The sequence below is a fragment of the Elaeis guineensis genome, chromosome 12 (genome assembly GCF_000442705.2).
Source record: "Elaeis guineensis isolate ETL-2024a chromosome 12, EG11, whole genome shotgun sequence".
Classification (NCBI taxonomy): Eukaryota; Viridiplantae; Streptophyta; class Magnoliopsida; order Arecales; family Arecaceae; genus Elaeis; species Elaeis guineensis.
This window is the reverse complement of record NC_026004.2, coordinates 25,000,449-25,019,195: the sequence shown is the minus strand read 5'-3', so window position 1 is coordinate 25,019,195 and position 18,747 is coordinate 25,000,449. Positions and strand designations below refer to the sequence as shown.

At 39.4% G+C, this 18,747-nt stretch overlaps 1 protein-coding gene and 1 long non-coding RNA gene across 5 annotated transcripts in view; both read left to right on the top strand.

Annotated features, from left to right (window-relative positions):
• Positions 1-3,394: 3,394 nt before the first annotated feature.
• On the top strand, positions 3,395-12,460 carry LOC140852874 (uncharacterized). Of its 2 annotated transcripts, XR_012135824.1 has the most exons (3): positions 3,395-11,162; positions 11,651-11,970; positions 12,091-12,460. It is a non-coding gene; the product is annotated as an uncharacterized lncRNA (long non-coding RNA). The 2 variants fall into 2 exon arrangements; XR_012135823.1 differs by lacking the exon at positions 3,395-11,162 and having other exon boundaries at positions 11,171-11,970.
• Positions 12,461-14,747: 2,287 nt separating this feature from the next.
• Positions 14,748-18,747, top strand: part of LOC105054632 (light-mediated development protein DET1) — a 37,225-nt gene continuing 33,225 nt past the window's right edge. The window contains exons 1-3 of one of the 3 annotated variants that reach the window (XM_073246471.1): positions 14,748-15,110; positions 16,553-16,980; positions 17,075-17,303. In XM_073246471.1, coding sequence (XP_073102572.1) covers positions 15,036-15,110; positions 16,553-16,980; positions 17,075-17,303 — 732 coding nt within the window. In that variant the 5' untranslated portion in view covers positions 14,748-15,035. The remainder of the gene's footprint in view (positions 15,111-16,552; positions 16,981-17,074; positions 17,304-18,747) is intronic. The other 2 variants (XM_010936196.4, XM_073246472.1) reach the window with 2 other exon arrangements.

Here is an 18,747-nt window from a genome sequence, read left to right as displayed (position 1 = left end):
CAGGCCCACTTGGATAGATTTAAGGTGGCATTGCGAAGGTTGACTTGGGGCAGGGAGGTGGTTGCCCACATTGAGAGAGAAGAAATTGAAGCCTGTGTGCCACTGAGCATGTTTGCCAGCTCAAGAGTAGGAAGTCAAAGGTGAGCTGTGGGTCGTCCGCCTTTTATTTGATTCTTTGCTAAAACCAAAAACTTAGTTATAGGAGAGCATTAGAGAAATGATATTAAACCAAGAATTGTTAGTGTTGCATGCTGGTGGCATGGCAACGTGGCATTGGCACAATGCTTGACACACATTAGCATGACAACATTTCAAGTACTAGAATGTATCTGATAGCATGTCATTATTGTTGGGAATAGTGTCCCAAAGCCAATCGTCAGCCTGTTGACGGTTGTGCTCTTTGTTGTATTAGTACATAAATCATAAATAAATAAAAGTTATTTTGATATTTTTCATCATAAATTGTCATTTTCTAATGAACTCTTGTGTTGTGGTGAAGTCCTTAGGACTATTTAAACTCGACAAAGGAGGATTTGTCATTTAGTCCTTAAACCTGTTCGCGACCAAATGATACGTTGTTACCAAGGACAACAATGTTTATTGAGCATAGGTCGTTGTGTGCCATATAGGTTGGTTGTCCTCTTAACCAAGGAGTGTGGAGACACTGGTATGGCATACAGGTGAGATGTAAGGATACATCTGCACTGAATGTGACCGACTCCGGAGCTATCTCTGCTGTCAAGATTTGCTCCGATGGGATATGGGTATAAATGTCCCTCCGATCTGAGACCGCCACGATGACTTGCAAGCAACTCACTGCACTTAGACACTGGACTACTTGAATTTCTAATTCAGTGACGGAAGGCTGCTGGGTGTAGTCAAGTACTTGACTTGTCGGTGCGTGTGTTAAGATGGGATTGACCACTCCAGTTCAGGAGCTGTGTACAGTCGTGTTTCAATTTAGCAAAATCTTGGCCAGGGTAGTCCTAGTGAGGAGTCACAGGACTTTTTGAGTTGAGCACGATTCAGATGATCTACTCAGGGTTGACAGTTTAACCCTGAGTCATCCTAAACACAGGGGTCAAAAGGGATGAATTATGCAGTAACCATATTTACGTAGGTTCTGAGTGTTGCGATTGCGACTATTCGACCTATCCGGACGTCGGGTACCATTGCTAGATGGTCACTTCGATTAGTACAGGAATTGGTTCTTGTGCTGCCGGCTTAGGTTCGAACCTGCAGGGTCACACACATTAGAGGTTCCTATCTGATCTGATGGCTGATGAAGAGTCTTAATGTTCGTGGACTATGAGTCCTACGTGTCTGGGACTCTGTGATCGAGAATCAGGATTCTCTGATCACGAGTCCCACACATTTTGGGTACCGGGATCAAGAGTTCCACTGGTTTGGGACTTTTCGATCAGAATTTCATATCGATGAATTCTGATGCCCGATTGCCCATCGGATTTGGACTCAATATTTATGAGAGGTTTAATTAGTGATTTGATCGCTAATTAACTCAATTTGATTGAGTAATTATTTTTGGATCAAGTCCAATTGAATTGGATTCAGTTGGATTTGATCCGATTAGGTTAAGAGTTGACCTAATCGTCGAGATGATTTGGTCCCTGATTTGATCAGGGGTTGGGCTTAGTCAATTCCTGATTTGATTAGGATTTTATTGAGCCTAATTAAGTCTAATTAAGTTGGGTTTAATTTAGTCTAATTGTGCTTAACCTATTTTGATTAGGTTGGTTCAATTAAGATTAAACTACTATTTGAATTTGAATCCCTGCGCCACTTCATATCTCTGCGCCCATTTGAATTCACGAGAAGAAACTTTTCGTGAATTTTCTCTCACGCAAAGCCCTTCCCACGCCCCACATTTGTGCGCCACATAGGTAGATAAGGATGGTTGGTTGGCCATTCAAATTCAAAACAAAGTTTGAATTTGAATGAGCAACCAATCCATGCGCCATGTCCTTATCCTCTTTAGCGCCCCATATCTTACACGAGAAAGAGTTTCTCGTGAAACCTTTCCACGCACAAAGCAGCCACGCACCTTCTCTTCTCACGCCTAAGTGGATAGGGATGAGTTGGTTTGCATTTGAATTCAAATTTGATTTGAATTCAAATGTGCAACCACTTATCTTTATCCTCTCACGCGGATAAGACACGTTTTGAACTGTTTTAAAAGAGATAAGGAGGTGGGGCGTGCGTAGAAATTTTCTGAGAGAAAAAGTGGGGCGTGAGGAACCCTTGTGCGCGAGTAGGAAGTCTAAAACTCCCGAAAGAAAAAGAAAGAAAAGAAAGAAAATTGGGCGCAGGGTTTTTAGTGTGTTCCCTAGGGTTTCAACCTGGGGTTCGGGAAGTGAGAAGGTGAGCTACGAGTGTCGTGAGCCCACCAAATTTCAGGAAGAGATTCATTAACCTCTCAAGCACACTTGCTGACGATCTGAAGCGTCTGAGGAGTCGGCAGACATCGATCGAAGGAGTTCGATCAGCATCGACCGTCGAAAGGGCTCTACAACGAGCTAGCACTCGTGAGGAGCTGATCAGACCGGGAGCTTCATGTGAACGATCCGCAGAGGTCAGACACGCTGTGTGGCTGCGTTGCGACGGTGATCAGATTGCAGAGATCGACTACCCGCGTAAGGGTATTGTGTTCTGAACATAGAATAGTAAATTGTTTACTGTTCGAATTTGAATTTCAAATTTAAATGCATGCATGCTATATATCATATTTAGATCCTAGTGTAGGGTAAACACATGTTAATTAATTAGATTAATTAATTATTTTCGCTGTAAAATAATGATTTTAAAAAAGTTTTAAAATTATCATTTTACCCCTGCACTCAAATTTCGCATTAAATGGTATCAGAGCAGGTTCTAAGATATGATATATGAATTTGCATGCGTAGATTAAGTTGTAATCTAAAAGTTTAAATTTGAAATTTAAAATTCAAAATTTAAAATTTGAATTTTGAAAGTTGTTCGAAATTCAAAATTCAAAAATTTGAAATTCAAAATTTGAAATTTGAATTTTGAAATTTGAAATTCGAAATTTAAAATTCAAAAATTTAAAATTCAAAATTTAAAATTTGAAATTTGAAATTTGGTTGAAATTTTAAATTTGAAATTCAAAATTTAAAATTCAAAAATTTGAAATTTGAAGTTTGAAATTTGTTTTAAATTTGAAATTCAAAATTTAAAATTTAAAATTTGAAATTTAAATTTTGAAATTGGTATATTTAGATATACTTGATCCAAGTAGCAAGTAATCTAATTGGGTTGGTTGCTATGGCCGTCCGGTTATAGGAGAAAAGTAGGGTTTAAAGGCCCTCTCCTCCCATTCGATGGGATCTCCTATGGCGGTAGGGGTGCCGCTGCAATTATATCCCATGCAGATGAAGCAGCGAAAGGACTTAATTGTAAAGGTTCAATTGTAAAATTTATCATGAATGTGTTAGATTAGATCTAAAGGAATATTCATGATTTATTTTGATTGAGTTATTTTCTGTTATGTAATTAGCAATAGGATTGCTATTTATGAAATGTGCTGATCTATTTGTGAAATGAGTCAACATATTTGGTGAACAGAAAATAAAACCTTTCAAATTTGAAAATTATTTTCGAAAAGTCAAACCCTGACCCATCAGTCTAAATACTTAATTAAAAGAATTAAGTGTTGTCAAGTTGGTCTAGAATTGTGAATTAAGACCTAAGACAATTGCATAAACTTGTGGGTCAATGGGTTAGATAGATTAGATCCATAAGTGGGTTAGACCTAAGATTAGCTTAAAGAAATGGACTAAATTAGAGTAATTGATCAAATCTAATCAAAAGTTGAATTAGATTAGGTCAAGGACACTCTAGACTCAACTCCAATAGTTGTAGTTGAATGGGTCCATGTTTTTAACTAGATCAAGATGGACTTAATTCATGGCTACGCGGTGGAACCCTATTTACTAAGTTGATCAAATTAAAACTAATGAACCGGTTGGTGTCTAAGGTAAGTTCGGTAGTTTGACCAGTGGTTCTTAAGTGGGAGCTACTCGCATTGATTCGATCTCTGACGAGTTAATGGCATATCCCCACCACTGATCTCACTTACTTGGCCAACCTGGTGAGTTAGGTTTTGATTAGATCACTTGGTGATTAGGGCTCACCCATGTCATTAGGTAAATCAGTGTGACTGATTTAGGTGCTCCTAATGCCGGTTTTAATTAAATTTTTTTTTAATCTGACTTGGTGAAGTCAGTGGGAGGATTGAAATTGGCTAGTTAATTTCTTCTCTTCCTTCACTTAATAAAATCCTCAAAATTATTAGGTCCCTAAAATGATTAAGTTATAGTGATAACTAAGTCATAGCCTCCCATTAAGTGAGTGATAATGAGTCCATTAGTTTAATAATCATTGAAGGCCCAAAGGCCTGGTGCTTATTGACTAATGGAATTATCATTCATAGTATGATAATTTGGTTTGAGTCTTTCTGATGGTGGTCAGGTTGGCCGGCCAAAGTCGGGCCTGATCATTTATTGGTCCGATTCACCAAATCAAGTCATGTTAATAGTTGGACCTAACCAGATCTTTTCAGTGGAGGCCAAAGCCTACTGATTAGGTTCTGGGGCAAAATTGATTACTAGAAGTTGTTTAGAGAAACAACTGGTTATGAACCTACCCATAGATGCACATGGATTGACCAACCAAAGTTGGGCTCGTGTGTAGTCTGTGTGGATTCTAGTACCCACTAAGGAATTAAAGTAATTCTTCGAATTGGAGGTTGAGGCTACCAGTTCGTAAAAATATTGGGAGAAACTTTAGACTAAAGTCCAAGTCTTTAGTATTAATAATTTATGTACTAATAGAGGTCTGGTTTTCCTTTATGCAGCTATGGCCACTACCCTGTCGCTCCAGTCATTATTAGATAATGACAAGCTCATGGGATCTAATTTCGATAGCTGGTATCAAAAATTAAAAATCGTCCTTGAGCATGAGCGGATCCTTTATGTTGTAACGGATCCGGCACCCGAGGAGCCAGCCCCGAATGCTAGAGGGACGGTCCAAGACACTTATCAGAAGTGGCTCAACGACTAGACCACCGTTCGATGCATAATGCTGGCGGCAATGAATGATGAGTTTAGCCGCAGATTTGAGAACGCCCAGCCACAGGAGATGCTTCAAATGTTGAGCGACTCCTTTGGCACGCCTGACGACGTTGAAAGGCACAAAAACTAGTTGTGCCATTTTCAATGCTCGGATGACGGATGGGGCCTCAGTTACCGATCATGTACTATACATGATCGAAATGATTGAGCGTTTAAATAAACTGGGCTTTCTCCTACACAAGCAGCTCGGTAAGGATGCGATTCTTTAATTCATTGTCCAAGTCTTTCCTCCCCTTCCTTACTTATTTTCGAATGACAAAGCCTGCAGTGAACTACCACAGCTTGTTGGGATTGCTGCAGAACTTTGAGAAGGACCACCAGCTCCATAAGGAGTCGGTGAATGTTGCGGGAGGATCTTCTTCTGATCGTCGACCCTTTAAGAAAGGGAAGAAGAACAAGAAGAAGAAGAACAAGAAGGTGCAGCCGCATGCTGGAACGTCTGCACAGGGTCAGACCAAGAAGCGCAAGCCCGACCAGAGCCAGGCGGAGTGCTTCTTTTGCAAGAAGCAGGGGCACTGGAAGAGGAACTGTCCTCTATACATTGCCTCCCTGGACCCAAACAGGCCGAAGAAGAAGCAAGGTAATTATATCATAACACCTTGCAACTTTTTCATTTGTGATACTACTGCCTGGGTATTGGATACCGGAAGCCCTTATCATATTTGCAATTCGATGCAGGGTCTGCAGGTCAGTAGGAGATTTGATGATGGCGAGAGGTTCCTGAACGTTGGAGATGGAAGCAAAGTTCCAGTTCTAGCTTTAGGAATCATGAACTTTGTAATCAATTCTCGTAATGTAATTCTAAGTGAATGTCACTATTGTCCAAGTTTTTTATTAAATATTATTTCTGTAGGCCTTTTGGCCATATACGGTTATTAATTTTTAATAAAAGGAAACGTTTGCAATATCATTTTGAATGGTGTTACAATGTTTGTTGGACAACTAGATAATGGAATTTACTTACTGTCACAGCCTGTTAATGTGGTTCAAACCTCCGGTAAATGTCCTAGAATAGATAATGTGTCAGATGTCTATCTTTGGCACTGTAGGCTAGGTCATATCAATAAGAACAGGATAAACAGGTTGGCTCAAGAAGGAATTCTTGAAGTTGGTGATTGTGAATCACTTCCAACCTGTGAGTCCTGTTTTCTTGGGAAGATGACCAAGTCATCTTTTACTGGAAAAGATGAGTGAGCCAGTGAACTCTTGGGTCTGGTACATTCTGATGTATGTGGACCCATGAGCTCAAGTGCAAGAGGTGGATATTTTTACTTCATAACTTTCACAGACGACCTATCGAGGTATGGGTATGTCTATTTAATGAAGCATAAGTCGGAGTCGTTTGAAATGTTCAAACTATTCTGAAATGAGGTAGAAAAACAAACTAAGAAGTGTATTAAAACTCTTCGATCTGATCGAGGAGGTGAATACCTTTCCAATGATTTTCTGACATATCTTGGGGAGAATGGGATTCTCTTTTAGTGGACACCTCCTGGAACACCACAGCATAATGGTGTGTCTGAAAGGAGGAATCGGACCTTGTTGGACATGGTTCGATCTATGATGGGGTTTGCTGGTCTGCTGATCTCCCTCTAGGGATATGCGCTCGAATCGGCTTGTTACCTTCTAAATAGGGTTCCGAGTAAGTTTGTAACCAAAACGCCATATGAGTTATGGATAGGACGTAAGCCAGTACTCTCGCACCTTAGGATTTGGGGGTTTCCGGCTTATGTTAAACGTTTAATTACAAACAAGCTTGGACCTAAGTCTGACAAGTGTAATTTCATAGGGTACCCAAAAGAGACCAAAGGATATTATTTCTACCTAGTTGATGAGCAAAAGGTGTTTGTCAGCCTTAAGGCAATCTTTTTAGAAAAGGAGTTCCTTGGTGAAGGGACTGTTGCCTCTAAGGTCGAGCTTAAGGAAGTTCGGCAGGTGAAAAAACCGACACAAGTAGCTGAACCTGAACTGGATTTGATTAGATCAGATCTGGAGCTCATTGTTCCTGCATCCTTAAGGCGATCTGGTAGAGTACCACATCAACCAGACAGATACTATGGTTTCTTGGTCCGGCACGGAGATCCTATCGAACTTGATGAAAACGATGAGGATCCGATCACCTACATGGATGCAATGCAGAGATCTGACTCTGAGAAATGGCTAGAGACCATGAAATCCGAAATGAAGTCCATGAAGGTCAACGATGTGTGGACATTGGTTGACCCATCCGAAGGAGTAAAACCCATAGGATGTAAGTGGGTCTTCAAGAGGAAGAGGGGCGCAGATGGAAAGGTGGAAACCTATAAAGCCCGTCTGATTGCCAAGGGATATCGTCAATGTTATGGTATAGACTATGACGAGACGTTTTCTCCTGTGGCAATGCTCAAATCCATTTGGATTATGCTTGCAATAGCTGCCCATCTAGACTATGAAATCTGGCAGATGGATGTGAAAACAGCTTTCCTGAATGGAGAGCTGGATGAAGAGGTGTATATGATACAACCTGAAGGGTTCACATCCACAGATGAGTCTAAGGTGTGCAGGCTACAAAGGTCCATTTATGGACTTAAGCAGGCATCCCAGAGTTGGAACATACGTTTTGATAAGACGATCAAGACGTATGGCTTCGTTAAGAATGGAGAAGAGCACTGCATTTATAAATGGACTAATGGTCCAGTAGTGGTATTTCTTGTATTGTATGTGGATGACATTCTCTTAATCGGGAATGATGTCTCTGCATTACAGGGAATAAAGATTTGGCTGTCGTCACAATTCTCCATGAAGGATCTGGGAGAAACTTCCTACATCCTAGGGATGAGGATCTATAGAGATAGATCTAAAAGGTTGCTTGGCTTATCCCAGTCCACGTACATTGATATTATGCTGAAAAGGTTCAGCATGGAGAATTTCAAGAAAGGCTATCTACCGATAGGCCATGGAATTTCTCTTTCGAAGAGAGATTGTCCGACAACACCTTAAGAGAGAGAGCGTATGGGTAGAATTCCATATGCTTCGGCAGTGGGATCTATCATGTACGCCATGATATGTACACGATCAGATGTGGCATACTCACTAGGGGTAGTGAGTAGCTACCAATCTGATCCAGGGGAGAATCACTGGAAGGTTGTTAAAATCTCCTGAAGTATTTAAGAAATACTAAGGACCGGTGGCTTGTTTATGGTGAATCGGACTTGAGATTTATAGGATTTACAGACTCTAGTTTTCAGTCTGATCACGATGACAGCAAGAGTGTGTCGGGATTTATTTTTACCCTTAATGGTGGGGCTGTTTGCTGGAAAAGTTTCAAGCAGCACACAGTGGCTGATTCAGTTTGCGAGGCGGAATATGTCGCTGCATCAGATATTGCCAAAGAAGCGGTGTGGCTGAGAAAATTCATCACCAAGCTCGGAGTAGCACCCTCCCTTGTTGGTCCAGTTCTGCTCTACTGTGACAGTTCTGGAGCTATTGCTCAGGCGAAGGAACTAAAGGCACACCAGCGGACGAAGCATATTCTGCGCCGCTACCATCTCATCTGAAAAATCGTGGATCGAGGAGACGTCGACCTTCAGAAGATCGACGGGAAGGAGAACCTGGTCGACCCATTCACTAAAGCCATTACGGTGAAGGAGTTCGACGACTTCAAGTCGAAGATGGGTATTAGATACTGCACCGATTGGCTTTAGGCCAAGTAGGAGATTGTTGGGAATAGTGTCCCAAAGTCAATCGTCAGCCTGTTGACGGTTGTGCTCTTTGTTGTATTAGTACATAAATCATAAATAAATAAAAGTTATTTTGGCATTTTTCATCACAAATTGTCATCTTCTAATGAACTCCTGTGTTGTGGTGAAGTCCTTAGGACTATTTAGACTCGACAAAGGAGGATTTGTCGTTTAGTCCTTAAACCTGTTCGCGATCAAATGATACGTTGTTACCAAGGACAACAATGTTTATCGAGCATAGGTCGTTGTGTGCCATATAGGTTGGTTGTCCTCTTAACTAAGGAGTGTGGAGACACTGGTATGGCATACAGGTGAGATGTAAGGGTACATCTGCACTGAACATGACCGACTCCGGAGCTATCTCTGCTGTCAAGATTTGCTCCGATGGGATATCGGTATAAATGTCCCTCCGACCTGAGACCGCCACGGTGACTTGCAAGCAACTCATTGCGCTTAGGCATTGGACTACCTGAATTTCTAATTCAATGACGGAAGGCTGCTGGGTGTAGTCAAGTACTTGACTTGTCGGTGCGTGTGTCAAGATGGGATTGACCACTCCAGTTCAGGAGCTGTGTACAGTCGTGTTTCAATTTAGCAAAACCTTGGCCAGGGTAGTCCTAGTGAGGAGTCACAGGACTTTTTGAGTTGAGCACGATTCGGATGATCTACTTAGGGTTGACAGTTTAACCCTGAGTCATCCTAAACACAGGGGCCAAAAGGGATGAATTATACAGTAACCATATTCACGTAGGTTCTGAGTATTGCGATTGCGACTATTCGACCTATCTGGACATCGGGTACCATTGCTAGATGGTCACTTCGATTAGTACAGGAATTGGTTCCTGTGCTACCGGCTTAGGTTCGAACTTGCGGCGTCACACACATTAGAGGTTCCTATTTGATCTGATGGCTGATGAAGAGTCCTAATGTTCGTGGACTATGAGTCCTACGTGTCTGGGACTCTGTGATCGAGAATCAGGATTCTCTGATCATGAGTCCCACACATTTTGGGTACCGGGGTCAAGAGTCCCACTAGTTTGGGATTTTTCGATCAGAATTTTATATCGATGAATTCTGATGCCCGATTGCCCATCGGATTTGGACTCAATATTTATGAGAGGTTTAATTAGTGATTTGATCACTAATTAACTCAATTTGATTGAGTAATTATTTTTGGATCAAGTCCAATTGAATTGGATTCAGTTGGGTTTGACCCGATTAGGTTAAGAGTTGATCTAATCGTCGAGATGGTTTGGTCCCTGATTTGATCAGGGGTTGGGCTTAGTCAATTCCTGATTTGATTAGGATTTTATTGAGCCTAATTAAGCCTAATTAAGTTGGGTTTAATTTAGTCTAATTGTGCTTAACCTATTTTGATTAGGTTGGTTCAATTAAGATTAAACCACCATTTGAATTTGAATCCCTGTGCTGCGCCCATTTGAATTCACGAGAAGAAACTTCTCGTGAATTTTCTCTCATGCAAAGCCTTTCCCATCCCCCACATTTGTGCGCCACATAGGTGGATAAGGATGGTTGGTTGGCCATTCAAATTCAAAACAAAGTTTGAATTTGAATGAGCAACCAATCCATGCGTCATGTCCTTATCCTCTTTAGCGCCCCATATCTTACACGAGAAAGAGTTTCTCGTGAAACCTTTCCACGCACAAAGCAGCCACGCACATTCTCTTCTCATGCCCAAGTGGATAGGGATGAGTTGGTTTGCATTTGAATTCAAATTTGATTTGAATTCAAATGTACAACCACTTATCTTTATCCTCTCACTTGGATAAGACACGTTTTGAACTGTTTTAAAAGAGATAGGGAGGTGAGGTGTGCGTAGAAATTTTCTGAGAGAGAAAGTGGGGCGTGAGGAACCCTTGTGCGCGAGTAGGAAGTCTAAAACTTCCGAGAGAAAAAGAAAGAAAAGAAAGAAAATTGGGCGCAGAGTTTTCAGTGTGTTCCCTAGGGTTTCAACCTGGGGTTCAGGAAGTGAGAAGGTGAGCTACGAGTGTCGTGAGCCCACCAAATTTCAGGGAGAGATTCATCAACCTCTCAAGCACACTTGCTGACGATCTGGAGCGTCCGAGGAGTCGGCAGACATCGATCGAAGGAGTTCGATCAGCATCGACAGTCGAAAGGGCTCTACAACGAGCTAGCACTCGTGAGGAGCTGATTAGACCGGGAGCTTCGTGTGGATGATCCGCAGAGGCCAGACACGCTGTGTGGCTGCGTTGCGACGGTGATCAGATTGCGGAGATCGACTACCCGCATAAAGGTATTGTGTTCTGAACATAAAACAGTAAATTGTTTACTGTTCGAATTTGAATTTCAAATTTAAATGCATGCATGCTATATATCAACAGTACTAAAAGTTTGACTAATGCCATAGCACATCTGGTTGAAACTTCATCTCCTATGTCTCTCTGATATATAAAATTTGGTGGCTACATTTATGATATCGCTTGGAGAACAAGCCTTGGTGCAAGATATCTCCATTATGACCTTGAGGTCATGGATTTGAAATGTAGAAGCAGCCCTGCACATAGAGTCAGGCTGTGTATGTTTGACCCTCCCTAAGTCTCATAATGGCATGAGCCTCATTCACTGGGCTGTCTTTTATTTATGATATCGATTTGAAATGTGGAAACAGCCCTGCACATAGAGTAAGGCTGTGTATATCTGACCCTCCCTAAGTCTCATAATGGCATGAGCCTCATTCACTGGGCTGTGTTTTATTTATGATCTTGCTTTCCTCCATTCAAGATTGCAGAATCACAAAGGGACTTACTAGAAGCAGGTGGAAGAAGCTCAATTCTCTCCATCATCTGACATTGCTGAACGCCTTGGAGATGTTTTAGCTAAAAAGATTGAGAGAGAGAGCGAGCGAGAGAGAGAGAGAGAGAGAGGGTACCTCAGAAGCTGCAACCAATTTCTCTCAAAGTCATATGGCAACTGTTTTTATTGGTTGTACTTTATTTGGAGTTATCTGCCTTTCCATTACACAATAGGAAGATACAGTAAAAGGAGATCTGGACAATGTTCAATTGAAAACAGAGGCATCTGCAGCTTTTGGCTTTATAAAGGTATCAATCTCAATGCATTCCGATACTCAGGTCTTTTAATTGCTCACCAATGTTTTTATTTCTCCACTCTGTAATGCATGCTGAGAGTCAAAGCTCAACTTACGTTTCTTGAATTTACAGGCTTTGCTGGACTAGAGGCTAGGGAGCCTTTGGAAGTAGCAGTGATAGCTTCATATCATATTCTATTGATGGGGCAGTTTATATGTGAGAGAATATATATATATATATATATATATATATATATATATATATATATATATATATATATCTTTTTTGCTGTCATTACCCTTGATTTTTGTTTTAATTTGAGGCTTTTTAAAGTCCTTTTTCCAATAAGAAAATTGGCCTAGTTGGCAATTATGAGCGCAAGATTATCGTGGAGGTTCCATCCGACTTTTTAGATGAAGATGAACCTTCTAATCTTTCACTTTAGAACATCATTTGTACAGCTTAAAATTTTTTCTGGACAATTGACAAACTCAGCCTCCAACCTCTTTGGGTTATACATAATTTTTAATATAGCCTGCATATAAGTAGATAACAAATGTAAGTAGAGGTAAAAACAGAACGGATAATATCCATCTGAACCGGTTTTTGTATTGGAACCTATTAAGATATGGTCATAAATTTGGGCATGCAATTAATATATATATCTATATTTATATCCGTCAAAGAAAATGAACGTGGATATAGTATCTGAATATCTAATTTTATTTGTAATTTTATATAACACTTATTAACTTTTAAAAAAAATATATAATTATATTAATATATTATTAATTAATTTTATTATATATTTAGTAATATATTTGATTCAATGATTATAAAATTTAATTATTCAACTTATATCTGTATCTTTTGAGAATAGATATGGATATAAATTTTTGTATCTAATTGATATCTATATTTATATTTATTAGATAAAATAAATATGGATGTACATGTTTTAGTCCTAAATACAAAATCCATCCATCGGCCCATGATGGGGTTAATACATCCAGCTCACAGATTGAGACTTGATTTGAGTAGACTCAGGAGTAACACGAGTTCGTTCTAATTAGGGGTGGAATTAAAGCTTTTCTTGAACAGCTCCCTATTGTATAAATGACTGCAGGATTTAATTTATTTAGCAAGATCCTGCCAAAGATGATCAAAAGTATTTGAGGTTCAATCCAAATTCAATAAGTGGCCTCATTTGTCAGTTCCATTTCATCAGCGGAATTGAAGTGATGAGGATGCAGTAGGGGTAATTTCCTACTGTTACAGGAATGCTTGCTTGTCAAGTTTAGAACTTGCTTTTGATTTCTAGGGATGTCCACCAAATGCACACTTCCTACCACCAGGATGGTTAAGCTTAATGGCTTTTACATTGTCCAAGCCTACTCCATATCTGAGTTGGGTCAAAAGGTTGAATTCGAGCTCTGTAGTTCTATTTAGGGTGGGTTGTATTAAATTTTATTATTTGTTTTATCAATCCATTAAATTATTCACATCAAATGGTATCCATAGCTTGAGTAGCTCAGACCTTAGAGAACAAGAACGGCTTGTCATAGAAAATTGAATCTGAAACATGAAATGCATTAGCTGTATGCCCCATCAAGAATCCAGTTCACAGAGGATTAAACATGCAAGTTGTCATTAACAAGTCACATAAATGATAAGAGGTACCAAAGTGATTAGAAGCAGCGACTTGGTGTATTAAATTTGAGGATCAGAAGTGTCAATACCTAGTCATATATTTCAATCCAAGTCTAGATTACTTTTATTGACATTAAGAAGAGTAACATTCAGGTAGGATTTTAGATAGCAAATTGGGCAATCCAACGCATTTGTAGCCATTCAAATTTTCATAATTTCAGTGCCAAGTAATTATTTTACACAACCAAGTTAAAAAGTCAATAAAACACACCAAGCTTTTGAATTAGTGACCTCACAATTGTATAATCTCAGGCTTCTTATCAATGTGTATTGTGAAAATTAAATGACTAAATTGTAGTTACAGAACCCTAGTTTAGATGTTATAGTCTTTGCTCTCCCCATGAAACTGTCGTTTGCTTCAACCTTGCATGCCTAAATTCTCGGCTCCTTGAGCAGTGGCTCGTTCGGGGCTGGGATCGGGACAAGATAGATACGATCCTTTCTGGTTCCGACCATCGAAGCCTTCTAGTATATAAAATTTAGAAATTTATCTTCATAGCACTCTCTCAAGCCACAATATCAAAAAAAAGATAATATTTGCGGTGATAATTTATTATCCAACCTATCGATACGATTCGCAAACAATTTGCTTTAAATAAGTTTAAATTTGATATAAATAAATTTGAATTATAAATAGAACAATCGATCTAGATTTATTTATTAAATATGTTAGATTTATGTTTGAAGCTTTAATCTATTTAATTTGTTTGGATCTATTTAATCTATTTATGATCTACCTATTCTGCTTAACTTATTTCTGCTATATTTTATCTGGTCTACTTATCTTGTTTAATTTATTTAAAATTATTTAATCTGTAAAAATTTATTTAATCTGTTTAACTGATTTAATTTGATCTAATTTATATCAAAAATAAATTTTATTGATTGAAATGAATTATCTATTTAATAAATAAATCTAATTTAAATCTAAATTTTTATTTTATTTGATAAATAAATCAGACTCAGGTTGATCAATTTTTGATCTGGTCCGATCCGTCACAGTTATGGAGTGCCTCCGTGCGCAGATTTAGAAATTTAAGAAAAAGTAGTCGGTTAACTTCTGGTATGGCGGCCCAGTTATCAATTTAGTACAGTGCGGCGATTGAGCTCCCGCTTTTTGTTTCTTGTCTTCTAACTAACCTGCCCGGAGAGCGGGAGAGCGGTACTTGACAGAAGTGCAGGCGGGAACGTGGGCCGCAAAATATCCGCACGCGCTGCCACCCCAGTAGCCCACCCCGTCCTCCTCCCGCCGCTATATATTCACGGCCACCAAGTCCTCTTCCCTTCTATCTCTAGACCCGTCTCCGCGTTAGCCACCTCTCGCTCGTCTCCGTTTGGCCGCCCCCATCCTCCTCCCGTCCTCCGTAATGATGTTTAGGAGCAACAACCTCGCCGCGAGAGTCTTCGAGCGCCAGATCCTCACCCCCCGCCCCGGGACCAGCGTATCTCTCTCTCTCTCTCTCTCTCTCTCTAATTGATTGCCCTCTATGATGCGTGGTTTCCATTGGTAAAGCATTGAAGAAATATTTTCTTCAAGCCATTTGTTCAAATGCCCCAGTTAGGTACTAATAATTCCTGAACGACCATATAAACCTACCGTGTCAGTTTCAAGCGTCCAAGGGAACTGACAAAAACTGTGAAAGCAAAGATGGATGTAAGAAGGCAGAGATATTATGATCATTAATTCCCTGTTTAAGCAGAAATTGCAAATCTGATGAATGTGATTGATGGATAAGCTCCCAATTTCTTCACATGGTAATTGATAATATAGTGGAGATGCCTATTCTGTTACTTCTGCATGTCATTGTTTTGTCCAATTTTTGCAACTTCTTGCCTAGACACTCCTCTTTGTTCATCTTGGTTTTAGAACAATTCCAGTAATTTGGATGAAGGATGCTGATGAAGGAGAAGTGCACGCCTAACATTTATTAAGGCTGTAGAAGGATCGGTGAAGTTTGTGTTGATGGATTGTCAAAGCCTTTGTATGGGTAGATGGTGAAAGTGGATTCAAGAAACTAAGCCCCTCCATTAGATGGGTCCTTCAGTTTTTTGGTTATGCTTATGGGCATTCGAAGTATCGGTCATTGTAGGGGCTTAATTAACTTAAGTGATAGATGAAACTTCTCCGAACCTTTGAGATTTTTGCCAACTAAAAAAAATGGGGTCTAGAACCCAACTTCATCAGTCACCTAATTGCTATTAAATGAAAAGTGGTAATTCTTTTTGCTGGATGCTTAAAATTATGGTTAACTGTGTTTGAATGCAGAGGATGAAGAAGCTAGCAAATTTTCTTGTCAACCAATTGAACTATAGCCTAGGAACTAAGTTTGCTGGTTATGCTACGCTGTTACAAATAGTGGCATTTGGAAGGGGGGAAAAAGCTTTTGAATTTTTAAATTGAATGCAGTTCTGGTGTATATGTTGGTCATGCAAGTACCTTGAGGTTGCCAGATTGACTCAGCTTTCTTAACAAGATATTATAAGATCAAAATATAAGTGAGGAAGCACATATGTTAGTCCTAGACAACTTCGTCCATGATATATTCCATGAATTTTGTTGTTCAACATATAATTAAATGATTGGGCTTTCAAAAAAGTGTTCTGAATATTTCTTTCATTTCCATATTATCTAATTAGTGAAGATAGACAAGGATCTTCCAGATAGAGAAATTACAGTGAGGATTTGACAGCTTAACGTTTATTGTCCAACCTTATACCGCATTGGCTGTCATAGTTGCATTTACGATGTTGTTAAGTTTGACTAATAATCTTCCATTTTTTCCATTTTATTCACAATTCTTTGATGTTACAAGACTATTCTTTGCATTATTTATGTTTCATTGCTGTGAATCTATGTAAAACTCAGCTTTTTTAATGTGGACAGGTTAATCTTGTTAGACTTTTTTATGAAAATTTGGTTCCAAGTTGTACCATATATGACGTTGATTGCCCAGACCATGGGTTTCACAAGTTTACAGATGACGGCCAATACCTTGTGAGTTTTAGCAGGAATTGCCAGGATCTGATCGTTTACAGACCCACTTGGTTTTCATTTTCGTGCAAAGAAGAAGATTGTGATTCACACAGTCTGCCCGAGAAAGCAAAGAGATTTGACAGCTTTTTCACCCAGCTCTACTGTGTGTCTCTTGCATCCAGCACTGAGTACATTTGCAGACAGTTCTTTCTATATGTGCAGAGTCACCAGTTTGGCTTGTTTGCAACCTGTACTGCACGATGCATTGATGCACCTACTACTGAGGGTGCAATAGATGAAATCCCTTCAATAGAAAAGATAACATTTTACCTTGTGAGGTAGATGAAAATGCCAATACTAATCATATATGTTTCTATAAGAATTCTCCATATTTCCTTTTTATGGTTATTATATTTATAACTTTTATGTCAGATTGGAAGATGGAGTCATATTAGATGAGAAAGCCTTTTGCAATGATTTTGTTAGCTTGGCCGAGATCATGGGTGTCTCCTTCTATGAGGATCTGCTGTGTATCTTGTCCCTTCGATATCAAACATTACATGTACTACAAATTCTGAATTCTGGAGGCCTTGTTGATGTACGAAATATTGGCATATTCTGCCGAGAAGATGATGAGTTATTTCTTAACACCCATGCTCAGGTAAGCACCTTTCTTGTTCCCAAAAAAAAAAAAAAAAAGAGGTTTCCCAAGCTTGATGAGAGTATAGTCAATTCGACAAGTACTAGGTATTGTGTAAGATTAAATTCTTCTATGTTTCTTTTTGGTATTTTCATTTTATCATGGTTTTATTACTGAGTAGAAATATTTTGGACCATTGCTTGTTTACCATTTGTCGCTTGTATGTTGCTCAAACCATGTTTGGTATTATGCTAAATATTTTGTGGAATAATTCCTAATATAAAAAATTATTAAAAGTTGCAGCACTATTATTTTGAAGAAAAACCATGAAGGCATGAATTACTCTCATTTGATATGTTTTAAAGGGAAGTGCCCTGAGTATGACCCTGGTGAAACTAATGTGAAGTTGAACTCTCGATGCAAGAGATTGTGCCGCAAAAAGCACAACATTTTAGAAAAACATACCTAAGAAAAATAAGACATAGGATGTTCCATGGTTAACCTATTATGTGGCTGGGTGAACGTGGTCCAAGAGAAATTTGCTAATGGAGAAGAGTACATAGGAGTGAGGTTCACCATCGTAGTATGGGACTTTGTACTAGTACCATGCTATTACAATGTTGGTATGTGGCATGGTACGAGATGGTGAGGCTTATCGAGTATTGGTATGGTATGAGACTACCTACTGGTTCAGTATTGGTATGGTATGATATATCCGATATGGTATGGTACTAACTAGTATGGTAAACTTAATATAAGACAATGTATAAACTACTCACTAAGCTCGTACAGGCACATGTCAGAGCAAGCCACAAACACTTTTAATAAGGGTATAAAAAATCTAGGCAAATGAATCTTGTTGCCCCCTCCCCCTTTGCTAGAAAAGGAACTTTCTGTTAACCAATATCAGTGGCTATTGCTTTGCTTAAGCTGCCGAGTTGCATGCCAATGTGTTGAATCTAAAGTGATCTCATGATTGAATTTGGAGAGAGAGATCCCATTCTTCTTCCACCATTTCCTATTGGGTCTTGAATTTGAGGAACCCATTGTGACACCAATATATAAGTGTTATTATCTTGATTTTATGTTAACAAATCATATATTTTCTTTTGTGGTAATGAATAATGATTTTCTAATTATGGTTACAGTCAAAGTCTATCAAATCGGTACCGAGGCTTGTACTTGCCGGCAATCGGTGCGCTGTGGTATGGGTTTATATCGTGCCTTTTTAGGCGTACAAAATAAGGAGAGCTGGAGAGGGAGGGAGAGGGAGAGGGAAAGGGAGAGAGAAAAAAAGATAGGGAGAGGAAGGGAGGGAGAGAGAGGCAAAGAAATAGTGAGGTTTGAGCCATTGTCCACGAGCTTCGAAAGCTTTGAATTCAATAGAAAGGATCGAGAGAAAGGGGGGGTGTGATGGCCTGGCCCGAACAAGAATTCCAGCCCACCAAAAAGCCCAAAACGAAAA